The 13,797-nt window shown below is 44.2% G+C and overlaps 1 protein-coding gene across 1 annotated transcript in view; it reads left to right on the top strand.

Moving 5' to 3' along the window:
- The window catches only part of LOC139377432 (excitatory amino acid transporter 5-like), an 84,104-nt gene extending 71,305 nt beyond the window's left edge, over nucleotides 1–12,799 (top strand). Inside the window, exon 11 of the mRNA XM_071120461.1 lies at nucleotides 12,101–12,799. Coding sequence (XP_070976562.1) covers nucleotides 12,101–12,346 — 246 coding nt within the window. The 3' untranslated portion in view covers nucleotides 12,347–12,799. The remainder of the gene's footprint in view (nucleotides 1–12,100) is intronic.
- Nucleotides 12,800–13,797: the final 998 nt, after the last annotated feature.

Here is a 13,797-nt window from a genome sequence, read left to right as displayed (position 1 = left end):
GTTCCCGGACATTTCTGGGGGGAAATGGCCCTAGCCCTCAAACCTCCGATTTAACAGGTCCCAGACGTGCTCAATGGAATTGAGATCCGGGCTCTTCGCTGGCCATGACAGAACACTGACATTCCTGTCTTGCAGGAAATAACGCACAGAGCGAGCATTATGGCTGGTGGCATTTTCATGCTGGAGGGTCATGTCAGGATGAGCCTGCAGGAAGGGTACCACATGAGGGAGGAGGATGTCTTTCCTGTAACGCACAGCGTTGAGATTGCCTGTAATGACAACAAGCTCAGTCCGATGATGCTGTGACACACTGCCCCAGACCATGACGGACCCTCCACCTCCAAATCGATCCCGCTCCAGAGTACAGGCCTCTGTGTAACGCTCATTCCTTCGACGACAAACGCAACTCCGACCATCACCCCCGGTGAGACAAACCCGTGACTCGTCAGTGAAGAGCACTTTTTGCCAGTCCTATCTGGTCCAGCGACGGTGGGTTTGTGCCCATAGGCGACGTTGTTGCTGGTGATGTCTGGTGAAGACCTGCCTTACAACAGGCCTACAAGCCCTCAGTCCAGCCTCTCTCAGCCTATTGTGGACAGTCTGAGCACTGATGGAGGGATTGTGCGTTCCTGGTGTAACCCGGGCAGCTGTTGTTGCCATCCTGTACCTGTCCAGCAGGTGTGATGTTTGGATGTACCGATCCTGTGCAGATGTTACACGTGGTCTGCCACTGCGAGGACGATCAGCTGTCCATCCTGTCTCCCTGTAGTGCTGTCTTAGGCATCTTACAGTACGGACATTGCAATTTATTGCCCTGGCCACATCTGCAGTCCTCGTGCCTCCTTGCAGCATGCCTAAGGCACATTCACACAGATGAGCAGGGACCCTAGACATCTTTCTTTTGGTGTTTTTCAGAGTCTGTAGAAAGGCATCTTTAGTGTCCTAAGTTTTCATAACTGTGACCTTAATTGACTACTGTTAGTGTCTTAATGACCATTCCACAGGTGCATGTTCATTAATTGTTTATGCTTCATTGAACAAGCATGGGAAACAGTGTTTTTTTTTAATATATTGTTTTCACTCTGTTGATTAAGTTTTACACACACACACACAGACAAGACAACACAAAGCAATATAAATAATATACTCAACTAGAAAAAAATACAAATTAAAATACAAATTAAAAAATAGCTTTAAAGATACCATACTTTAGACAAGTTAAACACACCAGGGAGAAGGCTACAAAGGTTAAAGGGCAATCTATAGTACAGGGACAGAGCAAACACCTCATCATTGTTCCTGTAAACAGTCAAGGGATAAGGGTGGAGAAATGCAACCACTCACAGAGAGTCATGGCCACAGACCGACCATCCACTGGACCAAAAATAAAGTTTACAATGCTTTAAAATAAAATTAAAAAAAATGATTATTCATGTAGGCGTGAACAAAATGTAAAAATAACTGGGAAAAACAAGCTCACACTTCAGTCTCTGCCCGGGCAAGATGAACAAGGCATCCACGGGTCACAATCAATAAGCACATGGACCTTAATGCCCCCCCAGCAAAAACACAGAGAGAAGCTCCTCCAACCCTTAAGTCACAGGGGGGTCAAATACAGATGTATTTTAGTTTTAATTGGAATGCCATCAGAGGATGGACTGTTTAAAGTAAGACCGGAATGGAGCCCAAGCCTCATTAAACAGTTTGGGGTTCCCACGTGAATTGAATTGAATTTTTTCTAGTTTCAGAGAGCACAACACATCTCTCACCCAATATTTATAAGATGGGGGAGCTGCCATCTTCCAGTTCTGTAGTATTAGCCGTCTAGCTAAAATAGTTGTATAAGCAACAGTGTCCGACTGGATTCTTGATAGCGGGGTACCCATGGGCAGTACTCCAAAAAGGGCTGTAAGGGGAGACGGATCTATAACAGTGTCATATACAGTGCCTTGCGAAAGTATTCGGCCCCCTTGAACTTTGCGACCTTTTGCCACATTTCAGGCTTCAAACATAAAGATATAAAACTGTATTTTTTTGTGAAGAATCAACAACAAGTGGGACACAATCATGAAGTGGAACGACATTTATTGGATATTTCAAACTTTTTTAACATATCAAAAACTGAAAAATTGGGCATGCAAAATTATTCAGCCCCTTTACTTTCAGTGCAGCAAACTCTCTCCAGAAGTTCAGTGAGGATCTCTGAATGATCCAATGTTGACCTAAATGACTAATGATGATAAATACAATCCACCTGTGTGTAATCAAGTCTCCGTATAAATGCACCTGCACTGTGATAGTCTCAGAGGTCCGTCAAAAGCGCAGAGAGCATCATGAAGAACAAGGAACACACCAGGCAGGTCCGAGATACTGTTGTGAAGAAGTTTAAAGCCGGATTTGGATACAAAAAGATTTCCCAAGCTTTAAACATCCCAAGGAGCACTGTGCAAGCGATAATATTTAAATGGAAGGAGTATCAGACCACTGCAAATCTACCAAGACCTGGCCGTCCCTCTAAACTTTCAGCTCATACAAGGAGAAGACTGATCAGAGATGCAGCCAAGAGGCCATGATCACTCTGGATGAACTGCAGAGATCTACAGCTGAGGTGGGAGACTCTGTCCATAGGACAACAATCAGTCGTATATTGCACAAATCTGGCCTTTATGGAAGAGTGGCAAGAAGAAAGCCATTTCTTAAAGATATCCATAAAAAGTGTAGTTTAAAGTTTGCCACAAGCCACCTGGGAGACACACCAAACATGTGGAAGAAGGTGCTCTGGTCAGATGAAACCAAAATTGAACTTTTTGGCAACAATGCAAAACGTTATGTTTGGCGTAAAAGCAACACAGCTGAACACACCATCCCCACTGTCAAACATGGTGGTGGCAGCATCATGGTTTGGGCCTGCTTTTCTTCAGCAGGGACAGGGAAGATGGTTAAAATTGATGGGAAGATGGATGGAGCCAAATACAGGACCATTCTGGAAGAAAACCTGATGGAGTCTGCAAAAGACCTGAGACTGGGACGGAGATTTGTCTTCCAACAAGACAATGATCCAAAACATAAAGCAAAATCTACAATGGAATGGTTCAAAAATAAACATATCCAGGTGTTAGAATGGCCAAGTCAAAGTCCAGACCTGAATCCAATTGAGAATCTGTGGAAAGAACTGAAAACTGCTGTTCACAAATGCTCTCCATCCAACCTCACTGAGCTCGAGCTGTTTTGCAAGGAGGAATGGGAAAAAATGTCAGTCTCTCGATGTGCAAAACTGATAGAGACATACCCCAAGCGACTAACAGCTGTAATCGCAGCAAAAGGTGGCGCTACAAGGTATTAACTTAAGGGGGCTGAATAATTTTGCACGCCCAATTTTTCAGTTTTTGATTTGTTAAAAAAGTTTGAAGTATCCAATAAATGTCGTTCCACTTCATGATTGTGTCCCACTTGTTGTTGATTCTTCACAAAAAAAATACAGTTTTATATCTTTATGTTTGAAGCCTGAAATGTGGCAAAAGGTCGCAAAGTTCAAGGGGGCCGAATACTTTCGCAAGGCACTGTATATCAGAGAAACATTTAAATATTAATTCCCAGAAACCTGACAGTTTATGACAGCCCCAAAACATATGCAACAGTGTGGCTGGTTCCACTTTACATCTGACACAGGTAGGATCAAAATCAGAGAATATTCTTCCAAGTTTGCCCCCGACCAGTGGATACGGTGAACCACCTTGAAATTAATGAGGCTGTGTCTAGTGCTAAAAGAGGACGAGTGCACCCTGTGCAAGCACAGATTCCCAGGCGTCTTCCCCAAGTTCCTCCCCCAAATCCTTTTCTCATCGAGTCTTTAAAGGCACCAAAAAAGGGTTCTGTAAGTCATGAATGATTGCATATACATCTGAAATTGCGCCTCTAGGAAGCTTGTTCAACTCCAAGATGCTCTCTATAGCTGTATTCGCAGGCCTATTGGGAAATCCAGGTGTGTTAGCTCTGACAAAGTTTCTAGTCTGGAGATAGCGGAAAAAGTGGGATTGGGGGAGATTGAACTTTTCCTGCAGCTGAGAAAAAGAGGCAAATGTATCATCAAAGAATAATTGGGCTAGCGAGGAGAGGCCTAGTGAATGCCAAATGCCAAAAGCCCCATCATTCAAAGATGGAGGAAATAAAATGTTCTGATTGATTGGGCCTGATAGAGAAAAGCCTCGGAGGCTAGAAGCTAAACGGAACTGATTCCAAATTTTAAGACTGCTTTACAATTGGGTTGACACACCTTTTGGGAGAGATGAGCACAACACAGAGGAAAGTGCTGCAGGTTTACACAATTCAGACTCCATCTGGACCCAGAGTGATCTAGGGCCAGTAGGATCAGTCTGCAGTCAGTACAGAAGGGCTCTGAAATTTGCAGCCCAGTAGTATGTCTGAAAATTTGGTAGAGCTAAACCCCCCAATGACCTAGGCTTCTGTAAATGTTTTCTACCAATCCGTGGTACCCTGCCATCCCAAATAAAATGCATTAATGTTTGATCCAGTGAAATAAAAGAAAAAATTGGAATAAAAATGGGTAAACATTGAAATAAATATAAACATTTGGGCAACACATTCATTTTAATGACATTAATCCTTCCGATAAGAGAAAGGGGTAGCGATTTCCAAAAAGTAAAAGATTGTTTCAAACTGTCTGCTAGAGCAACAAAGTTTTCCTGAAACAAATTTGAATATTTCCTTGTCACTTTTACTCCCATGTAGGTGAATTGATCCCGGGCAATCCTAAACCGAGAACTTGTAAAAGAGCACTTTAAAGCAGCCTTGTTTACTGGAAAAAGCTCACTCTGGCCTAGATTCAGCTTGTACCCTGAGATTGATCCAAACTTTTTAAGAACAGATAGGGCACGTGGCAATGCGGTATCAGGGTTGGAGATAAACAAAAGGAGGTTGTCAGCATATAGCGAGACTTTCTGCTCCCAGCCCGCCCTGATTATACCTTGAATGGCATCATTAGAGTGTAATGCAATGGCGAGAGGCTCGATTGCCAAAGCAAACAACAAGGGGGAGAGTGGACAACCCTGTCTGGATCCAAGGTGCAAGGGGAGTCAGAGGACAAGTTATTAGTCCGTACCGAAGCCATGGGGGAAAAATTAAGAATCTTTATCCACGCAATGAATTTGGGGCCAAAGCCAAATTTATAAAGGGCAGCTGTTAGGTAATCCCACTCGGTTTGACCACGCGGTCAAACGCTTTTTCGGCATCATGTGAGACCACCACCTCCGGGTCCTCCGACGCTGGGGAGTACAGTATATTCATAAGGTGCCTAATATTGAAAAATAAATGCCTATTTCTCACAAAGCCAGTCTGGTCAGAGTGTATTACTTGGTGCAGCAAGCCTTCCATACGGATGGCTAAAAGCTTAGCTAGGATTTTGTAATCACAGTTTAAAAGCGAGATTGGGCGATAGGATCCACATTCCAGGGGGTCTTTGTTTTTCTTTAATAGTAATGAAATTGAAGCCTGATAACGACTAGGCGGTAGCTTTGAAGTATTAAGGCACTCTGCAAGTAGTCGAGACAAGAATGGGCAAAGCAGACCAACGTCCTGTAAAATTCGGTTGGAAAACTGTCCGGACCCGGTGATTTACCACTTTTCATTGCGGACACTGCTGTTGCAATCTCCTCAAGAGTAAATTCTTCTTCTAGACAGTCATGGGAATCTGTATCAATTGAAGGCATATTCAAGTCATTAAAGAAGGAGTCAATCAGCAAAGGGTCTTGAGGGGATTCAGAGATGTATAGCGCAGAGTAAATTTTTTTAAATTGATCATTGATCTCTTTATGTATAACTGTGGTGGCACCAGACGGGCTCCTTATTTGTGGGATTAAACGTGAGGCCTCAGATTTACGGATCTGATGCGCAAGGAGTTTACTGGCCTTGTCGCCTTGTTCATAGACTTTGTATCGAGCTCGCAAGAGTAACTGTTCAGCTTGCCTGGTAGAAAGCTCATCAAATTCAGATTGGAGTAGTTGGCGCTCTTTATGCAGATCAGAGGAAGGATCCGTAGCATACTATTCATCCAATGTGGTTATGGACTCGCTCAGGTCCCGAAGTCACTGAGAGCGAACTCTGTTTTGGTTGGCTTTATAATAAATAATTTGGCCACGTAGGTATGCTTTGAGAGACTCCCATATGGTAGAGCAGGACATACCTGGTGTTGAATTAGTTTCTAGGAATAAGGTGATTTCAGAAGAAATTAAATTGACAAACTCCTTATCTGAGAGTAAAATGGGGTTGAGACGCCATTGATAACACATAGGAGGTCGCTGGGGAAATTCTAGTTCAAGCACTAATGGTGAATGGTCAGAGATAACAATACTCTCGTAAGTACACTGCCGAAGGTTAGGCAGAAGTTTTTTGTCCAAAAATAAGTAATCAATCCGGGAGTATGTTTGATGAACATGAGAATAAAAGGAATACTGTCTATCTGTAGGATGTAGGAAACGCCAGGCCTCAAACATAGCATATTTCTGAAGAAAGGATTGAGGGCACATTTAGATGGGCCTGTATTTGTTTGTGAGGACTTGTCAAGAACTGGGGACATTTTACAGTTGAAAACCCCCCCTAAAATCAACAAATGAGAATCTAAATTGTGAATAGCAGACAGACAGAAAGGAAGAAATTAAACTTGTGTCATCCCAATTGGGAGCATAAACACTAGCCAAAACAAGAGGGGTAGAAAACAGTTCACCGGTTACTATGACGTATCGTCCCTTAGGATCAGCAATAACCTCACAAGCTACAAAGGGAGTAGCTTTATCAACCAGAATAGCAGCACCCCTTGATTTACTATGAAAGTTCGAGTGGAACACTTGACCAACCAAGTCCTTGCACATCCTAAAATGCTCACCAGTCCTCAAGTGAGTCTATTGTAGAAATGCAATATTTGCATTCAAATCCTTTAAGTGTGTCAACACTCTCTTACTCTTCACCGGGTTCAAACCCCTTTGGTGTTCCATGAAATGTACTTGATCGCATTATTTCGGCCCTTCTGGGCATTCCCGTTATTCAACCCTGTCATTAGAGCATAGAATGGAAAAGCAATGAGCGCCCAAAACCCCCAGAATAACTTGTCTCAGAGTAATAATGTACGGTGGTAGATGTTTGGAAAAAGTACAAAAAAACAGCTAAAAAGACAGAATGACAACATTAGAACTGAACAATTCAACCTGCCCCCCCACCCATTCCAGACAATACCTCCCCAAACGAGGTACAAGCCTAAATAGAACATGTTCTCTTCGCACAGTATGTCTGTGAGAGTACGGTCATAAACCTAAACCCACAGTCCCGCTCTTTAAAGTCGCGTTTTGTTAGTGGATCAAGCAGCAAAAGTAAGATTTTTATGTTGTTTTTTTTCAAATAAAAAAAAGGCGAATCCCTTGTGCAACCGGAATGACAAAAGCACCACTTGTAGATGTATATAATTATATTCCCAGTCTTATAACAGGCATTGAGAGAGAAAATAAATAAAATGTATAAAGGCTCTCAGCCAAAAATCTAATTTGAAGTAAGGAAATCGTAGTAAGACAATCAAAAATAATAGTAATTATAATAGTAGTCTAGTTGACGCTGAGACAGCTTACAACCAATACCAAAAAACTATGTGTGCGTTTGCTGGGCATAAATGACGCTCAAAACTTTTAAAATTGAAGTGAGACCCCAAAAACCGTGTAGCCTCAAAAACCGTTGAGTCACTGAGACACTGTGTAAACAAACTGAATAGGTGAGCGAGACAGCCTAGAAACACAGGAGTTAAGTAAAACCTTAATACAATTAAATTAAAATGACTGAATCCTTGTAAGGCACGCACACTAGATGATCAAAACATTAGATCACATCAAATAAGCCTGAATGGTTTCGCCAACTATACAAGACTAGCCTGTTATATCTAAACATAATTGTACCACAGGTGGGTTACTTACTATCCACAGTTCGCAAGCAACAGTTGCTGAACTGTGAGCATGTTCAAGACTTCTTGATGTGACGTTGAATGTGAGCCATAGCCTCATCCGGAGATTCAAATGTGTAGTCTTTACCCTCATGAGATATCCATAAACGGGCCGGGAATCGCAGTCCATACTTCACACTTGGATGGTCCCGAAGTACTCATTTGGCCTGTCCGAAAGCTGCGCGCTGCCTGGAAACAGTGGGGGAGTAGTCCTGGTAGATGGAGAAGCTCTGTCCTTGAAAGCTCAGAGTGGTATTGCGGGCTCGTCGGAGGATCTCCATCTTCTAATGAAAAAAGTGCACTCGAAGAATTATGTCACGGGGCCTCTCCCCATCCCGGGGCTTTGGGCGCAGCGACCGGTGGGCTCGATCAATCAGGGGCTTTTCATCTAAGGCAAGAACATCCTTCAGCAGCCCTGAAATGAAATCCGTGGCGCGATGGGACCGATACAAGTCTCAGATTATTGCAGTGAGAGAATCCCTCTAAAGTCACACAGCTCTCCTTCACCTTTTTCAAATCCGCAGCTAGGCGTTTAACTTCAGCCTCCAGGGATGTAGTTAAATCGGAGACATTAGTAGCGGAGGTCTCCAGTGCTGCAATCGTTGTAGTGTGTGACGCTGTTGTTGTTTTGAGTAATGTGATTTCTGGCACAGTCTCGTTCCGCAGGATGGTTAAATCTGCTTTTAAAGTATCAGAAACCTCCTGTATTCTGGCCTCAATCGTAGCAACCACCTGTGTTTTCATTTCAACTACCTCAGAGCGTAGTAGTTTGATGGCCTTGAGAATGTTCATTTCAGCGCCGCCAGGCCAAGCCACACCCCCGGGTAAAGTGTGCGTCCCCGGGCCCTCAGACTCAGGAGAGGGCAGTGATGAGAGCGGGTCTTGTAGGCCGGGTTTTCTCAAAGTCATGCTTTTGGCCTTATGCTTGGTCGACATGCTGACATTCGGAAGCAAAGTAGTCTTGGTTTTTACAGAAAGGGATCAACAAATTAATATTTGAAAATAAATACGGTTCTGCTGCAAAATTCACATAAACTTTAAGAATACCACGGGAGCAAACGGAAAACACGTCAGTCGCACATGGCGTCCCTCCTATCCCCCTGGGAAACAGTGTTTAAACCCTTTACAATGAAGATCTGTGAAGTTATTTGGATTTTTACGAATTATCTTTGAAAGACAGGGCCCTGAAAAAGGTATGTTTCTTTTTTTGCTGAGTTTAGCTTCTATGCACACTTCAAGGCAAGCAACACTAACATCCATAGTCTTGAAATGCTTTAAAAGGCTTTTTATGGCTCACATCAACACCCAAAAGATCCACAGATGTCTACTGCACTCCACACTGTCCTCACTCACATGGGCAAAAGGAATCATGTTTAGTGCTTTGACCTCTCCTGTGATTTCATTGATTTACCAAAACCCTCATGAAATCACTGAGGCGTACATCTTCATAGTGGACGGGGAGCGTTGCTTATTATTTAACAGGGACTGTAAGAACAAGATAATAGTTTTCACCTGGCAACAAGCTGGGTCGACATTCTCCTCCTCACACCATTGTGTAAAAACATTCCATTTGCTGGCATAAGTCCTAGATGTGGAACCGGCCCGCGCACCCTGTATTGTGTGAAGCATCTGTATAGACTGGAATGTGAGAGGAGACTCTTCCCATCAGGACACCACGTGTCAGTATGCTCGGAGAATGGTCTCTACAATGGTCCAGATCCGCTCAGAGGTTGCTGGGAATGACCAACAGCCGGTGATGATGATGCACAGGGATAGACGCAGCTATGCGAACCACCTAGCCTGCACATGTGTAGCAGCCCTAATGGGACTACTGCGTGGGCTGACGACATGATTCCCAACAAGGACATCACAGAGAACACCGTTATCATGGGCATCAGATGGAACCGCATGAGAGCTGAGTGGAGAGCCTCTCTTCTGGGGTCTAAGATTCGTGCCAACATGGTTGCAGTGTCTAACTGGATCCCCAAGTAGACAATCGGCTGAGTTGGGGCCAAATTCAATGCGAAACCAAGATGCATGAGCTGCATCCCCAGTCTCTTTGTGTGTGTAATTGCCAGGTCCACTGATGGGCGACAACCAACAGGTTATCCAAGTAAGCCAACACCACACTTCTGGAGTGGCCAGGGAGTACCTCAATTGTACTGTAGTGTAGTGGATCATACACTATTCCCTTGAAGGCGAAGCAGAGAAACTTCCTATGGCACAGTTTCACTAGCAGTTTCGCGAGCTGCCCAGTGACACGAGCCTACCAGATGAGCGAAATGCCTTTTATACTCTCTTCAAGGCAAGCAACACTGAACCATGCATAAGAGCACCAGCTGTTAATCACAACTGTGTGATTATGTTCTCCGTAGCCGATGTGAGTAAGCCCTTGAAACAGGTCAACATTCACAAGGCCGCAAGGCCAGACGGATTACCAGGACGTGTACACAGAGCATGCGCTGACCAACTGGCAAGTGTCTTCACTGACATTTTCAGCCTCTTCCTGACCGAGTCTGTAATACTGTACCCACGTGTTTCCCAGAAACACTAGACCCACTCTAATGTGCATACCGCCCTAACAGATCCACAGATGATGCAATCTCTATTACACTCCACACTCAGCTCAGTGTTCAACACCATAGTGTCCTCAAAGCTCATCACTAAGCTAAGAACCCTGGGACTAAACATTGTTATTGACAGGGCTGTAGTGTAGTGGATCGAGAGCTTCAATTTCCTTGGTGTCCATGTCACTAACAAACTATTATGGTCCAAACACACCAAGATAGTCATGAAGAGGGCACGACAATGCCTATTCCCCCTCAGGACACTGAAAAGATTTGGCATGGGTCCTTAGATCCTCAAAAAGTTATACAGCTTCATCGTTGAGAGCATCGTGACTGGTTGTATCACCACTTGATATGGCAACTGCTCGGCATCCAACCGCAAAACCCTACAGAGGGTAGTGCGTATGGCCCAGTACATCATTGGGGCCAAGCTTTTTACCACCCAGGACCTCTATACCAGGTGGTGTCAGAGGAAGGCCCTAAAACCTCAACTAAGTAATAGACTGTTTTCTCTACTACCGCACAGCAAGCGGTACTGGAGAGCCAAGTCTAGGTCCAAACGGCTCCTAAACAGCTTCTACCCCCAAGCCATACGACTGCTAATCAGTTAATCAAATTGCTACCCAGACTATTTGCATTGACCCCCTTTTTCATGCTGCTACTACTCGCTGTTTATTATCTATGCATAGTTACATTACCTCTACCTACAGTACCAGTCAAAAGTTTAGACACACCTACTCTTTCAAGGGGTTTTCTTTATTTTTACTATTTTCTACATTGTAGAATAATAGTGAAGACATCAAAACTATGAAATAACGTAGTAACCAAAAAAGTGTTAAACAAATCAAAACATATTTTATATTCTTCAAAGTAGCCACCCTTTGCCTTGATGACAGCTTTGCACACTCTTGGAATTATCTCAACCAGCTTCATGAGGTATTCACCTGGAATGCATTTCAATTAACAGGTGTGCCTCATTAAATGTTAATTTGTGGAATTTCTTTCCTTATTAATGCATTTGAGCCAATCAGTTGTGTTGAGACAAGGTAGGGGTGGTAAACAGAAGGTCGCTGTCATCAAGACAAAGGGTGGCTACTTTGAAGAATCTTAAATATAAAATATGTTTTGATTTGTTTAACAATTTCTGTTTTTGCAATCAGACTGGATTTATTAGGGAATTACCCTCTTACTCAAATATTTATAATCTTCTCAATTATATTTTCACTCCATCTCCCTCAACTAAAGCTGATTAGTTTCCTAATTTCTCTGGACACATACAAATATTAGATCAGGTACAGTAGTCACTGCCACAGCTATTTGTTTTGCATAGGGAATTATCATTTTGGCTAATCAGACATGTTGTTATGACATAAAAGAACATTAAAACAAAGTTTCAAGTGCAGCTTGTGTTGGCCGCTTACATTTTTTGTTTTCTTTCTACTTCCCATTGCGTCCTGACATTTGAACCAGCAGTGGACCTGTCAATTTTTTTTGCATAGGGAGTTCATGGATTGATTCCTTCTCCTACCCCCTTCAGGTACCTTTGATCTGCGAGACCAAGCCCATGGTCAGCATCCAGCAGATGACGTACCAGAAGAACGGTGGGTACCAGCCCTCTCCCTGCGGACCGGGGGGCCCGGACGTGGCTCGTCTAATGCAGCTGGAGGAGGGGGTACGGCCTGAGCAGAGGAAGAGGAACCCCCACGCTCCCCAACACAAGAGGGAGCACAAGGACAAGGACCACTGCTCCATCGACATGAATGGCCTGGAGACCAACGTATAGACATAGTTATCATTGAGCTGCATCCTGATTCGTCACACTTCTCCCAAAGAGTGCATTTGCACACTCCCCGTCATGAATCTAAGAATGGTGGCTCTAACAACTCCCTCCAGCCAATTCTTAGCCTACACCAATCCTACGCTTTTAAGTCCATGATGAGAAGTGGGAAAATGCACACTTTGGAAAAAGTGTGGAGTAACTGAATGCAGCCAGTATCATAGCTACAGGGGAGAGAGGGAGAGAGGAAGGACTGACTAACTGCACCAGAGCTCGGGATGACCAACCCGACCCTTGCTGGCACATTATGGCCCACTGTGGATGCAATTCAGAGGATGTGTAAAGAAAATGCGATTTTCTACATTACGTATATTTTCGACCCACTATGATTGTGTATACTTTTGTGTATATATTTACAAGACTTATTATACTATGCACCAGCAGCAGAGTGATATGGTGGGAGACATTCTGTACATTGAGACATTCTATATGATGAGACTGTAACGGTTTTCTATATGAGAAGGAGAGTCGGACCAAAATGCAGCGTGTCGATTGCGATCCATGTTTTAATAAACAAACGTAAAACACGAATCAATACAAACACTACAAAATAAAGAACGTAATGAACGTAACGAAAACCTAAACAGCCTATCTGGTGAAAACACATAGACAGGAACAATCACCCACAAACACACAGTGAAACCCAGGCTACCTAAATATGGTTCCCAATCAGAGACAATGACGAACACCTGCCTCTGATTGAGAACCATATCAGGCCGAACATAGAACTAGACAAACTAGACATGTAACATAGAATGCCCACTCAGATCACACCCTGACCAACCAAAACATAGAAACATACAAAGTAAACTATGGTCAGGGTGTGACAGTACCCCCCCCCCAAGGTGCGGACTCCGGCCGCAAAACCTGAACCTATAGGGGAGGGTCTGGGTGGGCATCTGTCCGCGATGGCGGCTCTGGCGCTGGACGTGGACCCCACTCCATAATAGTCTTAGTCCACCTCCTTAGCGTCCCTAGATAGGTTACCCTCCTAAATGACAGCTCGGGACAGAGGTAGCTCGGGACTGATGGGTAGCTCAGCACTGAGAGGAAGCTCAGCACTGAGAGGAAGCTCAGCACTGAGAGGAAGCTCAGGCAGGTAGTTGGATCCGGCAGATCCTGGCTGGCTGGCGGTTCTGGCAGATCCTGGCTGACTGGCAGATCTGGCAGATCCTGGCTGACTGGCAGATCTGGCAGATCCTGGCTGACTGGCAGATCTGGCAGATCCTGGCTGACTGGCAGATCTGGCAGATCCTGGCTGACTGGCAGATCTGGCAGATCCTGGCTGACTGGCAGATCTGGCAGATCCTGGCTGACTGGCAGATCTGGCAGATCCTGGCTGACTGGCAGATCTGGCAGAGTCTGGTCGACTGGCAGATCTGGAAGAGTCTGGTCGA

The sequence above is a fragment of the Oncorhynchus clarkii genome, chromosome 20 (genome assembly GCF_045791955.1).
Source record: "Oncorhynchus clarkii lewisi isolate Uvic-CL-2024 chromosome 20, UVic_Ocla_1.0, whole genome shotgun sequence".
Taxonomy (NCBI): domain Eukaryota; kingdom Metazoa; phylum Chordata; class Actinopteri; order Salmoniformes; family Salmonidae; genus Oncorhynchus; species Oncorhynchus clarkii.
This window is presented reverse-complemented; position numbering and strand designations above follow the sequence as displayed.